Source organism: Eublepharis macularius, chromosome 4 (genome assembly GCF_028583425.1).
Source record: "Eublepharis macularius isolate TG4126 chromosome 4, MPM_Emac_v1.0, whole genome shotgun sequence".
In the NCBI taxonomy this organism is placed as follows: Eukaryota; Metazoa; Chordata; class Lepidosauria; order Squamata; family Eublepharidae; genus Eublepharis; species Eublepharis macularius.
In genome coordinates this window covers 158,812,388-158,834,138 of record NC_072793.1, presented here as the reverse complement: position 1 = coordinate 158,834,138, position 21,751 = coordinate 158,812,388, and the positions used below count along the sequence as shown (strand labels likewise).

At 44.3% G+C, this 21,751-nt stretch overlaps 1 protein-coding gene across 1 annotated transcript; it reads left to right on the top strand.

Annotated features, from left to right (window-relative positions):
- Positions 1 to 6,007: 6,007 nt before the first annotated feature.
- Positions 6,008 to 12,696, top strand: LOC129328564 (zinc-binding protein A33-like). The gene is made up of 6 exons (XM_054977706.1): positions 6,008 to 6,433; positions 7,794 to 7,889; positions 8,699 to 8,932; positions 9,676 to 9,698; positions 10,177 to 10,493; positions 12,024 to 12,696. The coding sequence occupies exons 1-6, from the start codon at positions 6,008 to 6,010 to the stop codon at positions 12,545 to 12,547; spliced, it is 1,620 nt and encodes a 539-aa protein (XP_054833681.1). The 3' UTR covers positions 12,548 to 12,696.
- The last annotated feature ends 9,055 nt before the right edge of the window (positions 12,697 to 21,751 follow it).

The following is a 21,751-nucleotide window of genomic DNA, read 5'->3' as shown; positions in this document are numbered from 1 at the left end:
AGATCTCTGTCTTTTGGTGCTACACCTCTGAAGATGCCAGCCACAGCTGCTGGCGAAACGTCAGGAACTACAATGCCAAGACCACGGCAATACAGCCCGGAAAACCCACAACAACCATCGTTCTCCGGCCGTGAAAGCCTTCGACAATACATCAATAATGACATACTTTGTAAACCACTCTGAGTGGGCATTAAGTTGTCCTGAAGGACGGTATATAAATCGAATATTATTATTATTATATTACTTATCGGCTAATTATGTGACCAAGCTAGATCACAGGACAGTTTGCAGGCCTCTGCGGATGTTGCCCTTCTCCAAGTTCAGTTGTACTGCTGTCTCTTCCCCCTTCTCCTTGTGAATGATTTCTGATGGTCCCAGGGATAGTCATTTCCCTTGGTGCTTTAGTGTTACTATTTACTTAGCACTATCAATGCATACAGTGCTTTTCAGAGAAACGTTAACCACAGAAACAGGCCCCTGCTCTGAACAGTAGGCAATTGAAATGTTGGCTGGCAGTGGCAGAGATGGTGAAAAGAAAGAAAGGAGGAAAGGGAGAGGCCAAGATACGCTGTAAATTCAAAATCAATACAGAGTCCTTTGGGACTTTAAAATCTAACAAATTTATGAGCTTTTATGCATTTAGATATTTATAACCAGCTTTGGGACCCAAAGTAGCTCACAACATTCTCCTGTCCTCCAGTTTATCCTCACAACAACCCTATGAGGTAGAAGGGGCTGAGTGTGTGTGACTGGCCCAAAGCCATCCAGCAAGCTTCCATGGCAGAGTGGGAATTTTGTTCAGAGCGCACTTCCTTAGACACATCATCATCATCATCACATTCGATTTATATACCATCCTTCAGGACAACTTAATGCCCACTCAGAGAGGCTTTGGAAGAAGCTGGTTCGCTGTGGCTTCCATGTATTGGTGGAAATAGCATTCCCTTAGAGCTGCAGAAGGCCTGAAATGGCAGGCAGGAGGCAAAGTCAAGGAAGTGAATCCAGATGATAGGGAGGGCTCTAAAAGCAGCAGTCCAGAAGAGTCTGGAGTGGGCAGAACAGGAGGAGAGATGGAGAGAGGGTGGCATGGAGGTGGAATGAAGTAACTCCCCATGAGCTGCAGTACCTGAAGCCAGATGTGGAGTAGAAGTGGTTTCCAGCCATCTGCTTGTGAAGTTTGTGGTAGCTGCCATGAACTAATGATCTCTCCCCGCCCCCATGCTACCTGAGGCTGTCTGCTCCAGCTATAACACCTAAAAAGAAACAGTGACTTTCTGTAGCAAGCTAGTGATTCCCACTCTTGGTTAAACCCAAACCTGATAGCATCATAAGCAGGGCTTTTTTTCTGGGAAAAGAGGTGGTGGAACTCAGTGGGTTGCCCTCAGAGAAAATGGTCACATGGCTGGTGGCCCCACCCCCCTGATCTCCAGACAGAGGGGAGTTGAGTTTGCCCTCAGAGTGGAGGGCAATCTAAACTCCCCTCTGTCTGGAGATCAGGGGGCGGAGCCACCAGCCATGTGACCATTTTCAAGAGGTTCCGGAACTCCGCTCCCCCGCATTCCCCCTGAAAAAAAGCCCTGATCATAAGAATGTAAGAAAAACCCTGCTGGATCAGACCAGTGGTCCATGTAGTTCAACATCCTGCCTTACATAGTGGCCAACTAGTTGCCCTGGAGGCCCAACAAAGAGAGCCTTAGAGGCCTTCCATTGATGCTGTCTCTTATCACTGGATTTCAGATCCAGATGAGTAGCCATGTTAGTCTCTCTCTAGCAGTAGGAAACAGCAAGAATCCGGTAGCACCTATAAGACTAACAAAAGTTGTGGTAGGGTATGAGCGTTCACTCACCTTCAGATATCGCTAGAATGTGAGTATACCTTGGAGAGTGGAGTCATTTCAGATGCAGAATAACAATAGCAGAACTTCAAAGGTTTTCTACCCCTGCATATGGAGGTTTACTTTATTCAGCTGGGGTAACGGAGCCACTCCTAGACTAATCTGTTCCCCTTTTAAAGCAATTATGCTTATGATCACCCTGACCTGGATAGCCCAGGCAAGCTTGATCTCGTTAGATCTCAGAAACTGAGCAGGGTCAGCCTTGGTTAGTAATTGGTTGGGAGACCTCCAGTGAAGACCAGGGTTACAGAGGCAGGCAATGGCAAACCACCCCTGTTAGTCTCTTGCCTTGAAAGCCCCACAGGGGTCACCATAAATCAGCTATGACTTGACAGTACTCTCCTTCATGCCTGTGGCCATCACTACGTCCACTAACAGTGAATCACACAATTTAATGCATCTGACGAAGAGTGCTGTGATTCTTGAAAGCTACAAATAAGTTGGTTAGTCTTAAAAGTGCTACCAGACTCTTTACTATTTTACACAATTTAATGACTCCTTGAGTGAATAAATACTTTCTTTCTTCAGGATTGATCCTCAATTTCTAGTATTATGGGAGAGGGAGAAGAACTTTTTCCTCCACTTTCTTCACCTCATGCATAATTTTATAAACCTCTGCCATGTCTCCATTCAGCTGTCTTTCTTCTAAACTGAAAAAAAAACAGATTCTTTAGCCTTTCCTCACAGCTGAAGTTCCTACTTCTTCCCTCTGTTACTGCCCATGTTCTCTTCCCTCCCACTTCTCCTATTGTGGGGGCACACTTCCTATGATCCCCCATGTAGCATTAATATCCCCTCACACAATAGCACTCGTATTTCACCTGCTTCCCAATCCTTCCCTCCCTCCTGCCCAGAGGCAGCAGCCTTGACCGGACAGGGAAAGTGCTGAGTCAGATTTCTGAAAGGCTTGCAGTTTGCAGAGGGAAGAAGTGCCGCATCATTAGAGGGATGCGAGTTCTGCTGCAGTTTGCAGGATAGGAAGGCTCCCCCCCCACCTCGGCTCTTGAATGCAAAAAGGCATGAAGACTAGGAGGGAAAGCAGGTATGGAATAAGAGGTTAAGGAGATCGTATTTCCAGAAAAGGGGGTGGTGGTGGTAATTAAATCTAAGAGCAATTTTCCCAAAGTCAGAAGAAAATCTCATAAGAGAAGACTGGGGTACTGCAGCTGAAAGTTGAGGGAAGCATTTGGCTAAAAGGGTAAGACAGAGTTTTTTTACTCTCTGCAACCAGAATGCCTGGATCCCGGGGAAACCTCAGTGTTTTGAGGCAAAAGCCAGTGTGACTTTGTGCAGTTTGGAATAGAGAAGCTAGAAGCAAGGGTGTTTAAGTTTCAGATGGGTAGCTGTGTTGGGCTGTAGTCAGCAAGGGATTTTAAAAGTCCCATAAATTGGGGGAGGGGGGACCTAATGGATGTGAAGTAGGTCAAAATGTAAAAAGTTCTGGACTTGGAAAAGGGGATCATCTTGAGATGTGTATGTGGCAAGCCCAAAGAAAAAAGACAGTAAGGAATTTTATCTCTACAAGAATGAGCCATCCACATCCAAAACTAGTGACCTTCAGTTGCCCAGAGGGACTTGTGCTGTTTGGGTGAAAGGGGAGGGGGAGGTATTAAGGAGGACCGGTTCATTCTCTTGAGCAATCTCAACTTCTGAGTTTTCTTCTTTGCACACAGCATGGGTCGAAGCCCTTGTTCACTCCCGTTTTTTGCTTGAAGTGCCCTATGGGTTATTAGATGCTTCATCCTATTGATTGCGTTGATTTACAGTGTGAATTCCTCTTTGAGTCTATTAAATAAATAAATACCTTATTGGCTGGGGGAGGAACTGAAGTATATAGAGGGAGGAAGCTGGAGACTTTCTTTTTAAAAAATATATATTATTTTATCAAAATATATATTATTTTATCAAAAAAAGGGGATACAAAAAAAAGGGGGGGAGGGAAAAGTTAATATGGGCTGATTCCACACACGTTGGATAATGCACTTTCAATGCACTTTATCAGTTGTTTGAGGTGGATTATCTGTTCCGCACACACAAAAATCAGTTCCAAATTATCTATAAAGAGGATTGGAAGTGCATTATCCAACGTGTGCGGAATCCGCCAAGATCAAGAAGATTTTGCAACTTATCGCTACAAGAATTCTTAGAATACAGAGTGCACAAAAACTTAAATCTTTTTCAATATTTATCCATATAGCAATAAAGATTGCAACTGCCAAGTCCCATTACTATATATTATTCCTCTATACTACACATACTTAGCGCCTCCCACCTCCTTCTCCACACTTCGTAATAAAAATTAATAATCAAAAAGGAAAAACTCATTCCATTATTACTACACTATTTCATCTTATCTCTTTATGTAACTGATTAATATAGCAATCCTCTCTGCTTATCCCTAGCTTTATCAATGTTTCCATATCTACAAACTATTTTAGCAATTATATATTCGATTATATATTCATACATTTCCCCCCTTATCAGAGACTTTCTTATGTCTACTTCTATATGACTCTAAATTAAGTTTGCCAACCTCCAGGTGGGGCCCAGAGAACTCCCAGAATTACACCTGATGACAGAGATTAGCTCCCCTGGAGAAAACGGCTGCTTTGAACAGTAAGCTCTACAGCATTATAACCCACCAAGGTCCCTCCCCTCTTCAAATTCCACAGGCTCCACCCCCAAATCTCCTGGAATTTTTCAACCTGGAGCTGGCAACCCTATCCTAGTGGCTATTGTAGGGATAGTTATAAAAAATGTAGCAAACGGCACATATTGTCTTGGGAAAGTTCAGCATCTCTTTATCAATCTTTTTTTAAAAGAAAAGAAGGCAAGGGATAATCATCTTTAGAGTTGTTTTAAATCTAGAAAATATGTTCAATGTCAGGGATTGAAGGGAGGGACCTGTGATGACTCTCAGGAAGGCGGGAATTCCAATCATTTTATATATTTTGTGCAAACCTGGAGATTATCTCAGGTTTGCAGAAAGATATACCCTAGTCCTCCTGGGTGCCCCCACTTTGTGGAGTTTTTGATATACATACTGGGGCTGCCCATTGCTATTATATGATCACTAGATTTAGAGAACCCTGAGCTGGATAGCCCAGGTGAGCCCGATCTTGTCAGATTTCAGAAGCTAAGTAGGGCCAGCCTTGGTTAGTAATTGGATGGGAGACTTCCCACAAAGACCAGGGCTGCAGAGGCAGGCAATGGCAAACCACCTCTGTTAGCCTCTTGCCATGAAAATCTTGCCAGGGGTCACCATAAGTCAGCTATGACTTCAGGCCACTTTCCACCACCAGACCGAGAGCATCTTGAACAAAACCCAGCAGTTCTTGTGTCCTTTGTCCCCTTATGTCCTGTGTCCTTTTATGTGAAAGGACTTGGACAACATTTTGTCCAACTCTCAATATTTACAGCTCAGCCCTACTTTCTGAGGCAGAGGAGTCGATCATGAGAGATTAGCCCATTCTTCCCGTTGATCTCCTCTACCTCAGATATTTTTGCATTGAACTTCAGCGTATGGTGCACTACAATTCCTTTCCTGGAAGGCACCCTTTTCATGTACTTGAAACTCACAATTGAACAGGGAAGTGTGATGGGACCACAGATATGGAGCCTTATGTGAATCTTCCTACTGGGAAATGCCATCAGTGGGCATCTGCTGAGCTGAGAATGGTGGACAGTTCTCCCACTAACTTAGAGGCTTTCTTTTAATACAAAATTAAAAAGAGAGTCAAACGCCCTGACTTCACCAGAGTTATTGACATATTCCTAATGTGCTTTAACTTCTGATTCACCTCTTGAATACAGGAAAATATCAGAATTTTAAGTGAGTTCTAGCATTGTTATATAAAGATGCTGTTATTGTTCTTATTATCAGTTTTCATTGATAAACAGGACATTCCAGTTCAGGGCCTTTTTTGAGGGAAAACAGAACAATTCAGGAAGAACAAGCTTGACTGAAGAAAGAAAACTTTGTCTTGATATGGTTCTTTGAGGGGGACAAAACATTTTACCTCAGCAGAGAGAACATTTGAAGGAGTCCACCAACACAATAGGCACATAGCAGGCTATTTCTGGGAGAAGCGGAGCCTCTCTCATCACCCATTATGGCGTCAGTGAGAGAGGTGTCCAGCTTCACGGAAGACCTGCTCTGTCCTATCTGCCTCTCTATCTTTCGGGACCCTCACATGCTCGAGTGTGGCCACAGCTTCTGTGCCCCATGCTTAGAGCCCTGTATCCCCAAGGGCCAGAGACGTGGCCTCTGCCCCGAGTGCCGCCGGCCTTTTGCATTGCGCCGCATGGCGGTCAACCGAGCCCTCTGCAGCCTGGCAGAAAAGGCCCGTCTACTCAAGCTGGATGAAGGCCCCCAGTTGGGAGGGAGTGCAGGCTGGTACTTCTGTGAGGAACACGAGGAACCACTTAAACTCTTCTGCAGCCAGGATGAGGGACCTGTTTGTGTCATCTGCCGGGACTTGCCTCAGCATCGTGGACATGACTTCCTGCCCATCAAAAATGCAGTTCAGGCCTATCAGGTGAGAGACAAAAATACTAGATTCTGTGGTAGACAATGAGGTTTGATTAAATAAAGGTGGAGAGTTAAGATTCCAGGAGTTTTTCTGAGAAGATTGGGGTGGCGAAGGAAAGACTGGGATGTAGAGAGGACTTGGATCTATTTTCAGTGCCAGAATCACATAGCTTCTCTGGTGGGGTGGAGCAATATTTCTGTTTTCAGAAATTCAGAAGGGGCTGCAATTTTCACTTATTCTCCCCTACTGCCCTCTGCACTGTTCCTGAAAGTCTGTTGAGCCCCAGGAACAAAACTGCGGGGGGCGAGGGGCAGAGTTAGTGGATTGCAGCAACAGGAAGAAGGAGAAAAGCTACTCCATGATAACTGGGGATGAGTGGATACATGCCAGTGTTTCTAAGGATCTACAAAATGCCTTTCCCTCATGACTAATGAATGGTTCACAAATTAAATTTGAGGAGAATAAACTAGTGTGGGGGAACTAAGATCACATGTGTTGGTCCCACCCCATCCATGTTTGGTATAACTTATGAACAAGATTCAAAATTCACACAATGAGGATTTGTGAGAAATGGTGGGGTTAGTGATAATTTAGAAATCCCATCCACCAACCCAACCCAAAGAATAGAGAAGAAGGTTCAGATAGATGTTATAGCATGCCTTATGTTGCCTGGATAAAATATCTTGAGAAGAAAACACATTGCAGAATGGGAGGAAAGCCAGAAGCGATGGAAGGAATGGAGATGGTATTATTTCAGTGGCAGATGACAATCTGAACCTGAGAGGATACAAGGAGAAGCTTATCTCACCCTTGACCACTGTCCACAAACCCATATAGAGTCTTTCCTAAGGGATAAACTTCTTATTATGGAGTCCTTGTGTTTCTTGGGTAATAATAACACAAGTACTTTGTATCAGAAGCATAATGGGAGTTTTCCTGTTTTCCAGGGCTTTTTTTCTGGGAAAAGAGGTGGTGGAACAGTGGTGGAACTCAAGACCACACAATGATGTCACTTTGGGTCCACTGGAACAAGGGGGGAGTTTTTAAAAGTTTAAATTGCCATCGGCGAAAATGGTCACATAGCCGGTGGCCCTGCCCCCTGATCTCCAGACAGAGGGGAGTTTAGATTGCCCTCCATGCAGAGGGCAATCTAAAAACTCTCCTCTATCTGGAGACCAGGGGGCGGAGCCACCAGTCATGTGACCATTTTTAAAAGGTGCCGGAACTCCGTTCCACTGTGTTCCCGCTGATAAAAAGCCCTGCTGTTTTCACAGGAGAAATCCTTAAGGATCAACATCTATATGTGGCACTTGCTTCCACTCATTTCAAGTGACTCCAGTTTTGTTTGTTTTTTCCTTTCCTCTAGGATCAGCTGAAAGCATCTCTAGAACCCCTGGAAGAAGGACTCAAGGGTCTGAAAAGGAGCCAGTGCCGCCAGCAGGAAAACATTATAGAATTAAAGGTGTCACATTGATTATGATGGTTGGCAGGAACAGGCCCCCATCTTGTGAAATCTAGATCCATCTCTTGCCAGTCATCTCAAAATTCACTGCTGAATTCATTTTGGCAATTTGTTGAATATTATGCAGCAAAAAAAAACTGGTACAGAAAAACCCTATTAATAATATTTAGTTTAAATTATACAGCTGAATGTAGACTTTCATTTCTTTCTGGAGCACCTGAAAATGGCTTCCCAATGGTGAATGATCCCTGGTTGGCCATTAATGTTTAAACATCATTTGTGTGGCACTCCCACACCAGATGTGTCTCAGATATACCTTCCAGTAAGAGGAAGATGGAACAGTAGTGTTAACACTCAAGTTGAGCTGACCAAACCTCCTAGTAAATGATATTACATATTAGGGGCCCAGTGAGGAATGAGGATCCATTTCCCATGGCTTCTTCCTATGACATCTGCAATGCGCTCCACCTTGCCATCTTTTGGGATGGATGCCCTCACTGTTGGGGCAGACCCCTAATGTATGACACTCAGGGCTTTTTTTCAGGGGGAACGCGGGGGAACGGAGTTCTGGAACCTCTTGAAAATGGTCACGTGGCTGGTGGCCCCGCCCCCTGATCTCCAGACAGAGGGGAGTTTAGATTGCTCTCCGCGCCGCTCAGTGGCGCGGAGGGCAATCTAAACTCCCCTCTGTCTGGAGATCAGGGGGCAGGGCCACCAGCCATGTGACCATTTTCTCTGAGGGCAACCCACTGAGTTCCACCACCTCTTTTCCCAGAAAAAAAGCCCTGATGACGCTTATTCCTTTTCAGACCTGCGCTGAGTCCTTGTCCGATCATGTCTCTGGGGAGTTTATGAAGATGCACCAGTTGCTGAATGACAGAGAATATGGTTTAAAGGTGGCCCTGGAGCATCAACGAGAGAAGAACCTGATCCAGATGGAAACCAAGCTGAAAGAATTGAACTGGAAAGTGGCCTCTTGGTCAGAGACCCTCTGTCGAGTACGAGCAGGGCTTGAAGGCAAGGATCATATCAATTTCCTCAAGGTGAGAGGGACGCATCTCTATCCAGATTCTGCTTAGGGAGAGAGGGAAAGACGGAGGGAGACCATTCTCACATGTGATCTTTTCTTATCCTGTCTGTGACATGTGAATTGTATTAATATGGGACAGGATACCTTTCATAGGGGAAAATGCAACGTACAGGAAAAGATAGCAAGAAAACTCGTACTGTATATTTTGGACTCCATACACAGGAGCTGTGCTGTTTTGACAACTATGTTCCTTTAAACCAGGCCAGTGTTTGAGACTGCGCCAGTCTAGGATTTTGGTGCGGGCAGGGATAGGGGAAGGAAGGAATTTATTGTATCTGCAACTAGAGAGAGAGAAGGAATGAGATTAAAACTGTGCTTTGTTGGAAGCAATACTGCCTCGTTATTCTTAAATCTAGCACTGAGGATACAACAGACACCGGCCGTTTTCACACTGTCTATAAATCACGGGAGACTTACGGAAGGCTGCCCGGCTTCCTCCCGCGATTTTTAACACCATCCGATTACAAACCGCCATAAATCACTGTTTGTGGCGTTTTGTAAACAGATGGGTCAAAAATCGCGTGAGAAAGCCGGCAGCCTTCCATGAGTCTCCGCGATTTATAGACAGTGTAAAAATGGCCACCTTTGCATAATTTGTATCTAAATGGCCGCAGAGCCTCTGTTAGATGTGGATTAAAAAGGAGCCATTTTGAATTCTTCTTTCACCCCCACCCTTTTCTGTTTCTTCTTGTCCAGGAGGCAAAGGAGTTACTAGACAGGTGAGTTGACTTGTGCCTGCCTTTTGTAGAATACCAAGCAGCCTCAGAGAGGTAAGGCATTTCTAAACAGTTTAGAAGAGAGAGAACTTCTAGCAGCTTTTACTTGTGTGGCCCTCTTGGCCTGCTCTTTAAACATCAAGTGAAACATTTCACCACATGGAGGGAACCATTATTGTTTAAGGCATTAAGCTGCACTTTAAAGACTCAGCTACAGAGGTTTGTTGAAAAGTTGGCAGGCCTGCCCCAGAGACAGAGGCAAAGCAATGTCTTGTGGACCTGAGCTATGTGAAAAGTTCAGCAGAGAAACCCTGTCACCTCATCATAGTCCTCTCCCTGGAGGACTGTTGAAGCTCTGCTCCTGTGCTCATAACATTGCCAGAAAAACTGAATGCCAACAAACTCTACTTAAATCATATTCGGGCAGATAGTAACATATCCTTCTAAAATGGCTGACACTCTGGGAGATTTCTTCCCGCAGGGTCCGCAAGGAGCAAGGAGCCCCAGCAGAAGAGGAAGAAGAAACTGAAGTGGAGATGGTGGAAGAAAGGTTGGGGGCTAGCAGTGAAGACACTGATGAATACGAGAATGAGGCAGAAGAGGGAGATAATGTAGATGGTGATGAAGAAGAGGAGGAAGAGGAGGAGGAAGAAGAGGAAGAGGAGGAAGAACAAGAGACAACTGAGGCAGAGGAAGAGGATGAATTTGGAGTTGTGCCTGTAGACTTGAACCTTGGAGAATTCAAGGGACCTCTTCAGTTCTATGCCTGGAAGGAGCTCTTGGGTGCAGTGTATCCAGGTGAGGAGACATCCTGGGGCATTCTGGGAATGTGGTTTTCTTTCATGGCAACTTTACCATAGTCTGGATAGCTTTATAGTCCTCTGTTTATTTACTTAGCAGCTCTGACTTACAGATTCACCCCTTGGCTTAAAAATACTGGTATTTCCTTGTGGTATATCAACTGGAGTCTTGAAACTGGCTGAAATATGTACCTTCCACAGTTCTGAATACAAGATAGGGTGTGTGTTTGGCAAGCAAGCTAACCGGGCATGTAGGATAGGGCTTCAGCTGTGGGGCCAGAAGACATGTAATGTGAGGGGATGCTTGATGAAGTGCTATTTAGTTGCAAAAAGTAATCATAATGGAAACCTCAACAGAGATCGGGTTTGTAATATTGACGAGAGGGGAGATCTTTGTCTTTACAAGATTTTCCTGATTGAATGTGCCTTATCACATCCGCTTTAAGCCCCAGAAGGAAAATGACAGGAGCCAGTCTTTTCTGACAGAACCCACCTACAGATAGAAACGGGAAAGAGATCTTCTCAAGAGCATTGTCTTCAATATGGCATTGCATAACAAAGAATTTGATTATAGTTAATTTGAAAGAAAATGTAGGGTCATAAATAATGAGAATTCCATAAAGAGATTTAAACAAATACATACACTATCCAATGACATTTGCTGCCATTGTTACACTTCTCAAAACAGTCTTATTTTTTTTTTTGGTCACAATAAGGGAGTTTGGTGTGTTTAGTGAGATGGCAAGATATGTTATTCCTTGGGCTAGATCCCAGAATTTGCAGATGTAAGCATCACAGATCCTGCCTAAGGGAGCTCTTGGAAGCTCATACCCTGGAAACGTAGTTGGTCTTTAAGGTGTTACGGGACTTGAATCTTGTTCTAGATCTCTCCGGTGTTCCCCTTCCCCCAGCAGTCCTTTCCAACCCTGGGGAATGTGGGAAAGGTCTGCAGCCATCAGTAGTGCTTTCCACTGATGGACCATTGGATCCAACCCAATGTGATTATGAAATTTTGGGTTATTTGAAAGACTTCATCATTGATCATGATCTTGGGATAACAATTGGTTTCCCCTCCAAATAAAATATGTTTTGTCTGCTATAAAACGAATAGCTCATCAATGAATGGGTTGCCTTGACTACTGAATAGCCTGGACTACTAAATGGAAAGCAGAAGGGGTTCCAGTTGAAAGATTTGTTGAAGAACGAATTTTATTTTTAAAATAAAATTTTATTTTATTTTTAAAATAAAATTTTATTTTATTTTATTTTATTTTTATTTATTAAAATAAGTATCAGCCATACTACACAATGCAAAACAACTGTTCTTGTTTACATATTTAATTTTTGTGTATTGATTCAGCAGTGGAAAAAGTATCATTAATAAGGACCATGAGTAACATTTGATAAAATTAAACCAGATCCCATGATCTCGAACACAGTATTTTTGGTGGCCAAAGAGGACCTTCTCCTTCCCTTTTCAGCAGCAAAAAAGCTTGTTGGATTCACTCCGTTTTCTCTTTGTCCCCAGTCCCTGCCTGTATCACCTTGGACTGCAACTCTGCTCACCCCAGTCTGATCCTTGTGGAGGAAGCCACCGGGATCAAGTTCAGCCCAGGACGACGATTCTGGCGGAGAAAGCCTGAACGCTTCATCTCTAGCCCTTGTGTGGTGGGACGGAAGGGCTTTAGCACGGGGCGATTCTATTGGGAGGTCCGAGTGGGGGAGAGCATGGGCTGGGTGGTAGGGGCAGCTAAAAAGTCTGTGAAACGCAAGAAGCGTCTGAATTTCCAGCCCAAGGAAGGGGTGTGGGCTATTGAGTTGAGAGCTGGGGAGTACCAAGCGCTGAGTGAGCCCCGGACTCCACTCTCTGTTTGCGGGAGGATGGAAAAGGTGGGGGTCTACTTGGACTTTGAAGGGGGGCAGCTCTCTTTCTACAACAGCAGCAGCATGAACCACCTGTATACTTTCCAGGAATCTTTCCATGAGGAACTACTTCCCTTTCTTAGCACCCAAAGCAGCCACCCTCTCGCTATGTGGGATTTGGATCTCTGATCCCTGGCTTAGGAGGCATAATTTTTTAAAAAGCATGGATATAGTTAGAGACAGGAAGCTCTTTAGATATGGGTTCTTTGTTAAACTAGGGAGACTCTAGTATTAACTCTTTCACATTGTTAACAGAAAATGGGTTTTCCACATATTTGAAGCAGGTATGATTGTCATTATACTTGGGGCTCCATATGGCACAGTGGTTGGAATGTGGGAATAGGGAAGGGGGGGTGTCAGGTTGAATTGGTCACTTCTGCTGTGAAACTTGTGGGGTTACCTCATGCTAGTAGTCTGTCTCCTCCATCTAACATACTTCATAGGGTTGTTGTGAGGCTAAACAGGTCTACTTCATATTGCCTTTTGCCGCAGCATTGTAATAGGTATAGATTTTCTCCCTTCGGCAGCCCTGTATTGTGATAGTAACACCAGCTGAATTCCCTTCTTCTGGACAACCCTTCCAGGAGATCAGTCCACTTTTGTGACTGGCCACCCCATCGCTTTCCTTATTGGCAAACCAGAAATAAGTACAAAATCTGAGATTTTTTAGTAGATGAGTCAGGCCCAGTTCTTCCTTGGGAAAAACCTATTCTCAGAAGCCTCAGAATTGGGCCTGATTCATCTACTAAAAAATCTCAGATTTTGTACTTATTTCCAGTTTGCCAATAAGGAAAGCAATGGGGTGGCCAGAGGTGCCTTCATTCTAAAGTCCCGGGGTGTGGCCTGAAGGCACAAGATCCAAGTACTTTTTCATCTGGGACTCCTTTGTGTCCTGTCTTGGCTTTCCTCCAAGAAAAGTTGGATATCAATATACAATAACAGTGTCACAAAGAGACGTTTTGCTTGGAATCGCCAATCTGTGATCAAAGAAGGCGTTTAATGTCCTCAGTCTAAAAAAATAAACAGATTGGAAAATTCAAGTTGGTACTTTCTGTCTGTGTGAGACTTCCTCATTTTCTCTGCCATTAACAGTTTGTGCCAGTTAATATCTTAGTAACATAGCATACCAGCCCCCCCACTCTTTCTCCATTTCTGCGTCAAAATACTACTCGCGTGGTAAAAAGATTAAATTGTACGTCTTTCACAACAGTGAATACTTTAAACACCAATGAACTTTGAATACAGCAGTGGTTGTTGCATTCCTGATTTGTACTTGTGGTCCACTCATATGTAACCTTTCGAGTGCCCTCAATAAACAGTAGCTGATCTGGAGATTCAGATCATTGTTGGTCGCATTAATTTGCTGTTTAAGGTTGATGCCATATGTTCCCTGGGGTGTTCTTGGAACCACTTTCATCCATGATTTCCTTAAACCAACAGGCTTGCTCCCAGTTTCCAACCCTGGGTAAATCATTAGAGGTGCATGAACCAGCGTTTCAGAACTGGCATGAGGGAGCAAATTGTACAGCTTGCAACTGGCACAACTGAGAACTTGGAAGAACAAGTCCCTCCTCATCTCAAGTCCGGTATCTATATACCCTGAGGTGGGGCAGCTACCAGAGCCCAGGGCTGACCCCCCTCCCTGCCCACTCACTTGCTAGTGCTCCACCACTCATGCTCTCAACTGCACACACTGCCAGTGCCACTGAAGAATGGGTTACAGGCAGTATGGGTGCCTCTGAGCATAGTTGGTGGGAGGCCTTACGAGTGGATGGGAAGGACACACAGGCAGGTGGGGGGCATGTGGGTGTGTGAGAGGGAAGGAGGGCATGAGCAGGGGAGCTGGTGGTGGGCAGACAAGGGTAGGGACCATGGGCATTCTCTGCTGGGGCCCTCCAAAACCTGGCACTGGCCCTCACTCATCTTTACCCTGATGTAAACCCTGTGAATTTCTGCCCATGGTCAAAAGCTACTCAGGTCCCAAATGAGATGTTACACTGGAGATCCATGGCTGGCTGTCCCAACGGATTTGTTTTACTCTAAAGCAACTGCAAAGGGGAGGGGACAGATTCGATCATAGCAATGGCAACGGCAAAGGGAACATCTAATTCTCCATTTCTCCAATCCAGATCACAAAGTATCTGTATTATTTCCTCCCCTCCTCACAGAATCAGCAGGTGCTTTGAGGTGTGAATGCCATGAGACAACCTGATCTCCCACCTAAAGAGTAGTTTGGTCTGATCAGTGATAGCATCAAATGCAAACGGAAAGCCGTACTGACGTTATTGGATCCAATGCCAGAACCCATAAAAACAAGAAATACCCACAGTCAATCTGACAAAAATGAGAAAACTGTTCAACTTAACAAATATTTATTACAATATATACATAGAAAATTTTGGAAATCAAAACCAAAATTCAAGAGTCCAGGAGACCCTGGATATTTAGAAATCTTCACAGGAAAAAAACCTTACAAGTAAAAAGACATTTACAGGCCACGCGTGCAGAGCAAGTGGATTGTAGGGTCGTGTATGAACTGTTACCATAGTCAATAGGGACTTCCAGCCAGCTAGGAGGGAGGGACAATGCGCTGGATGTTTTCATTAGTGTTCTCCTCTGCCTGAGAGGAGGTAAGCTCATTCCGTGCTTTGATGAGCCAGTCCCACAGCAGCCCCAGTCCACTCAGGAAGGCGATGCCAGGGACCACCAAGAGAATCCGATAAAGGAACCACGGACCTGATATAGGAATTGGGGGGGGGTCAACAAATAAAAGTGGGTTAAAAGCCACAACAAAAATTACTTTTAAAACTATCACAGTACCTGAATATGTGCTTGCTTTCCTTCTGTGCCCAGACACGTTACTCTATTAATACCTATCTTTACTGTAGTAAAAGATCAGACCATCCGGAGAAGTACTGAAGGAGGACTCCAGATGAGGCATGGGAGCTTGGAGCAAGGGCCATTTTGTTCTGGCTTTCGGATAGCAAATTGAAATGTAAAGCTTGTGCCTAAACTAGACATGACACAGAGGTCGCTATTGTGAGGATAATAATAACACTCTTCATAAACCGCTCTGAGTGGGCATTAAATTGTCCTGAAGGGTGGTATATAAATCGAATGTTGTTATTATTCTGTCAGGAAGTACACAGGTTGCGTCTGGGGTCCCCAGCTTGTGCTACAGTGAAATGGGTTCCCCATAGTTACCAGGTGGGGTTCCCAGTTCAGATTAGGGGTTGCATATATACCCTTTCCCCGCCATGCCATGGTCCCAGTCTGAACTGGGACCCTGCACTCTTGGGAAACAAGTTTCCTTACACCTAACTGGACCTGTTTGAGTTAATGTCAGGTCAGGGGAATCCAGACACTACTATTCAAGAGGGCTTTTTACTCAGGTTATTGGGCTCTGTTGTAAGGAAATGGTAAAAGCAGGGCTTTTTTTCAGCTGGAGCGCGGTGGAACAGAGTTGAAAATGGTCACATGGCTGGTGGCCCCGCCCCCTGATCTCCAGACAGAGGGGAGTTGAGATTGCCCTCTGCGCCACTGAGCGGCATGGAGGGCAATCTGAACTCCCCTCTGTCTGGAGATTAGGGGGCGGGGCCACCGGCCATGTGACCATTTTCTCCAAGGGTAACCCACTGAGTTCCACCACCTCTATTCCCAGAAAAAAAGCCCTGGGTAAAAGAGATGTTTCAATAAAGGGATAGGGTCTGTAGACTATACTATTGTGTGCTGTTTGTACCTGCTGCTTATTTCATCATGTCAAATTGCTTATGTTTTGTTTCAGCGTTTCAGTTCTGAATCAGATTTCAGCTTGTTTTCAAATTTCGGCAATACATTCTATTGGTTTTTCGTAAATCCCAGCTGTTAATTGTATTGTATTACACTGCGTAATCTACCTTGAGTCTCAGTGAGAAAGGTAGACTGTAAATAACATAAATAAAGAAATGTCAGTCTATAAGGAGGTACAAGTGGGTGACAGCTGCATGTTTCTTTTACACTGTGTTCCTCAGACCATTTTGGGAGCAACATAATTCCATTGTCTATCAAAAGTTGGGGGGTTTTGGTAGAAACTTTATGCTTTGCTTCAATAAAATTGCTTTGCCACAGGCATAGACAGCTTTAAAAGGGGGTTAGACAGATTAATGACTCTCAGTGGCTACTAGCCATGGTGGCTAAAATAAACCTCCGCATTCAGAGGCAGTAAACCTCAGTACCGGTGCCAGGAGGCAACACCAGGCCTCTGTGTCCGGGCTGTTATCGGCCCTCCAGTGTAACTGGTTGGCCCTTATGTGAGACAGAACGTGAGACAAGATGCTGGACTAGATGGACCATCCACTGGTTTGATCCAGCAAGGCTGTTCCTTGTGTTCTTGTGTTCTTTCATTTTTGTGCTGATTTTCCTTTCCTTGGGCGTGTATATGGTATTTCCCTCTTTGTATCTCAATAGTAGCCTTGTTAGGCTGACTGGGCCAAGATCACCCCATGACCTTCAAGACAGAATTTGAACCTGGTTCTTCCTGATATCAGTCGAACACTCTATACCACACTGACCATGTTTTTATTTATTTAAATTATCTTTAGATCTTCTCAAAGCTCACAGAATGGCAGGACTAGAAGATGTAGGCTTGTCAGCCATAGCTGGAAACCCAGTAGGAGAATTTGGGGGAGTGGGGACAAGCTCTTCGGCATTGTGCCAATACACAATGTCACTTCTGGCATGAAACTGGAAATGACAGCATTGTGTTGAAGAAACACTCTAGGGTTCATACAAAATTCTCTGGTTTAACTATAGAGTTTTGGATGAATCCTACATTGCACATTGGCATGATACTGAACAGCCCCCACTTTCCCCTTACCATCCTAGTGGTGATGGGCATCAGAATGGGGGCCTGAGACAAAGAGGTGTCTCACTATAGCAAGAGACCTACACCCCCAAAGATTGCATCTTCTTTCGGGGTGCAGGACACAAAAGACAATGTATGTCTTTTGGAACCCCTAAACACGACTACAATCTGCATTTGGAATCTGGAATCACTGGAAAGCCAGTTTGGTGTAGTCATTAAGAGCGGCAGGACTCTAATCTGGAGAACCAGATTTGATTCCCCACTCCTCTGCTTGAAACCAGCTGCGTGACCTTGGGTCAGTCACAGTTCTCTCAGAGCTCTCTCAGTTCCACTCACTTCACACCTCCAACTTAACTGGCTCTTTCTCCAATGAAAGAGCCACAAGCGAGAGGAAGTCTCTTTAGTGTGAAGGAACATCCTCTAGATTAAGGTCCAATATCTGCCGATGAATTGATTATTGCTTCCTTAATCTATAAACTGACTTCTGCTCTTCCAGTGCTGAAGTCATACAGTCCTTCCCTCCTACGCACATCAAAGGATTCTTACCCACTGCTGTCAGCAAGATCCGAGCTTCGCAAGTTCTGTTTGCTCCTGAAAGGACTTGGTACTCTCCTTCCAGTTCGTTGCTCATGTCTACAACAACAAGGCCAGTGTGGTGTAGGACAAAGCGATCCTTCAGGTCCCTGTTGAAGTAGTAAGAGTGCCCCCTGCTGGCAACGAGGACCCAGTCACAATGAGAGGCAGAACTATTCACTTTGCACAGGATGGAGTAATTTTCAGGGAGTGTCACGGGAATGAAAGTTCTGGAGTTTCGGGGGATGTAGCGGTGGATCATGGTACATGTCTCAAGTCCTGCTAGAAAGAAGTCAGGTGGGTGTAAATAGCTAGCAGCTTTATTTATTTTAAATATTTCTCTTTCTCTCTTCTTCAGTTGAAAGGCCTCTAAAGTTTTGTGACTCTTATCGGATCAAAGAAAATACAAAATGCCACTGGGGTATTCCATGAAAACAAAATCAAATTCAGTCTTGGCTAACTCAATTCTGACCGCCAAAAGCCAAATCAACAGAGAGGGCTTGCACTTCTTCTCAAAGATGCTCAGACTTTGGAGAGCATTACAAAGAAGATCCATAGCTCCTCAACAGCTTTCAAGAATGCTCCTCTGCACACATTTGCAGTATGTACCTGTTAGGTTAAAGGTATCTAGAGCGGCTTGCAGGAGTGCATTCATAGCTTGGGAGTATTCATACATCCCTGCCTACAGACAGAGGTGCACCTCTCCTGCATATTGCATACAGCCTTTGCCCTTTCTTAGGTTGCCACCCATCTAGCCTCAGTTGGCAGGGGCACCTGAAGCAGTGTCTCTTTATCCGTTCCTCTCCACAAACTCTCTTTCTCTGTGAGACTAAGAGCCAAGCCACAAGTGATGAATGACGCTTGAACGGCAAGTGAACAGACTCACGTGTATTCCTCCCTGTTCACTTGCACTCCACTTGCGCTCCACTTGATCACGTAGTAAGAGTGCTGTTCACTTGCGTTCAAGTAAGTGCCGTTCACTTGCCATTCAAGTAAGAGTGCCGTTCACTTGCCGTTCAAGTGTCATCCGTCACTTGTAGCTTGGCCCTAATTCAGCAATGAGGTGGCAGCGATTCTGCCTTGATGCCACAGGCAGGGCACTCTCTCCCCACAGTGGTGTGCCTTGGACCTAGCCTTAGTGGCTTTGGGCACTAGGTGAAAACTTTTCTTTCTTTCTTGGTTTGTTGTCGTTGTTTTTGCCAGCCTTCTTAGCGTGAGCTGGCTCTCTACAAGCAGAGGAAAGGATGCTTTAAAGTCAAGTCTGCACAAGGCTTGTTGTTTTATGAAAGAAAGGGATATTCTTTATTGTTTAAAAAAAATTCCAATACTATGATAGGAAAAGAGAGAGAGGCAGTCTAGCTATCTATGGAAGCCTAGGATGGAGAGCAATTCTGAGAGCATGTTGCTCTCTTGGAGGGTGGAGAACAAAGACGGAGATCGCCAGAAGGGAGTCCCTGAGATCAGCAATCTAGGTAACAATGAGATAGCAGCAGAATAAAAAGAGAAAGGATACAGAGTGCAAATGAGTGCAGAAGACAACTTTTTAAAAGTAAACATTATTTGAGGGTGCCCTTAGCTGCTCCTAAGACCTGCTAGTAGAAATCAGTAATGATCTCATTACTCCACACAGCCATGTGCCAAATTTTGCAAGGAGACCAGCCCTGCCAAACTTTTTCCAGACTAGTTTACCAGATGTGAGAACGATCAAGATGGATAGCTGTGTTAGTCTGTCTGAAGCAGTAGAAAAGAGCAAGAGGCAAGTAGCACCTATAAGACTAACAGAAGACTAACCTATAAGACTACCACAAATTTACTAGTCTTATAAGTGCTACTGGACTCTTACGCTTTTCTACTGAAAATATGAGAAATAAGACATTTGCTAACTTCTTAATTGTGTTAAAGTATAATAATAATAATAATAATAATAATAATAATAATAATAAATGGCTGGTTTTGTAATATGTCATGGTTGCTCTTGTCTCTAGTTACCGACTGTTTAATGGACTGAAGACCTTAATTCTTGCTATCCCTCTACCCATTGCTACACAATTCTGTCTCTACTCCCTGGTTCGTTCTTTATTCCTTGTTTTTTGGGGGACGGGGGAAAAAAGAAAAAACAATACTCATAAAAACTATATTTACATTTTCCAAAATGCATAAACAACACTTGGCATTGTGAAACCTGAAAAACAGGGATACAAAAAGAAGAAAAGAAAAAAAAACTCACTATAGCTGTGAAATTCCACAGTCAGGATTCCTGTTTGGGCCTGTTAATGGGTATACGTTTATCCCTCAGCCACTGAGCCACCACATCACACATCCCAGGTAAAAGTAAAAGCCTTTTATCACCCCACATTTCAAGCACAATGGTGCACCATGACAGCACAGCAGAACTGCTACGTACCAGAAGGAATACATAGCCTATGAGACAGATTAGGGGCAACTGACCTAGTTTCTTTCAGCATAACCTTCCTCATACGGTTGCTGTAGTTATGAAAACGAGAGCAGGGACAACCATTTATGCTGTCTCAAATTCCTTGGAGGGTGGGTCAGGTATACATTCTATGGGCAAGTTCCTTTGATTTCATAGACCTGGTCCTGTGAAAAACTGGGTTGAAAATCTAGTTATAGCTGTTGATTTGATTACTTCCTCCTCCATAAAGTGGGAAGCATATTGTGAGTTGTCAGTTTTTTTGGCCCACTCTCCATGCAGTTAGTACAGCTGTGCAGAAATGCATAAAAGAAGTTCAGTGACACAATGACCAATAGAACTGTTATTTTCAAATGATGATAGGACAAGACCATTGGTTGGTTTAGCGATAGCTATTAGTTATGGTGAGAGCTAAACGGGGCCTTCGTCTTCAGAGGCAGTTTACCTCTGAATAGGTGAGGGGCAGGGGGATGAGCAGAAGGCTCTATACCCAGCTCATGGCATTTCCAGCTGGCTAGCAGGACTCTTCTTATATTTTTAATTCAAGGATCTTGATTGTACTAACCAGCGTGAGGAGTGTATGTCTGTATGATGGAGGTTGGGGCAATCTGAGTAAATTCCTATCAGTACTCATACAGTCTACCTGATCTAGGCCAGGCCCTACTAGTCTCCCCACTTACCTGCTTCTTCTTTCCTCATAGACATAGATAGAGCTTCTGTGCCCCATTGTCCTAAAAGGCCCCCCCAAATAATGAATAAGATAGATTTGGACCCCCACAACCTCTTTCCTTCCTTCAGTGATGAACCATAGGCCCTCATCTCAGAGCTATCCTGGCAGTTCCCCAATGATTATTTGAAAAAAGCGGATAAGGAAAGGGTTCCACGTTGATGTCACAAAGGAACCCTACAAAAGGCAGTTAGAGGTTGAGGAGACTGGGTCCAGTGTGTGGTGTAATGGTTAGAGGTCTGAGTTATGACTCTAGGGAGACACATGAAGCTCACTGGGAGACCTGAGGCCTGACACATAAGTTTACCTCATGGGGTTAGTATAAGGATAACATGGAAGAGGAAAGAACCATGTACACTACCCCTGTGGGACTCAGAGAAAGAGTAGGATAAAAATTTAACAGATAGCTGTAATTATGATTTCCACAGCCACAAAAGTGTAATGAACAAGTTTGCTAAAAGGACAGAGCAGGGAAAGGGAGGATAGACTTTCAGTTTTGGATGCTGGGGCCTTGGCAGTCTTGCTTTCTCCCATCATCTCGGTTTATTTCTAAACATTAAATATCTGTTTAAAGGACAGGGCATTTTTCTCCAGGCCAGCTGGCAATCCTACTAATTACAGATGGAGTTTAATTAGAGCAGTAGCACATCAAAATTTGTTTTGACAACATGTGAAATGAAAATGAGGAAAAGGGGAAGCGTTTGACCCCAAAAAAGAGAAGTGTTGGGCCTCTACCTCCTTGGAAAAACATCTGCTGAC

Excerpts from the sequence above, each read along its gene's own strand:
- LOC129328564 (XM_054977706.1), top strand. The coding sequence starts at position 6,008 with ATGGCGTCAGTGAGAGAGGTGTCCAGCTTCACGGAAGACCTGCTCTGT. Across the intron at positions 7,890-8,698 it reads AAAACATTATAGAATTAAAG|ACCTGCGCTGAGTCCTTGTC; the intron begins GTGTCACATTGA and ends ATTCCTTTTCAG. Across the intron at positions 8,933-9,675 it reads ATCATATCAATTTCCTCAAG|GAGGCAAAGGAGTTACTAGA; the intron begins GTGAGAGGGACG and ends CTTCTTGTCCAG.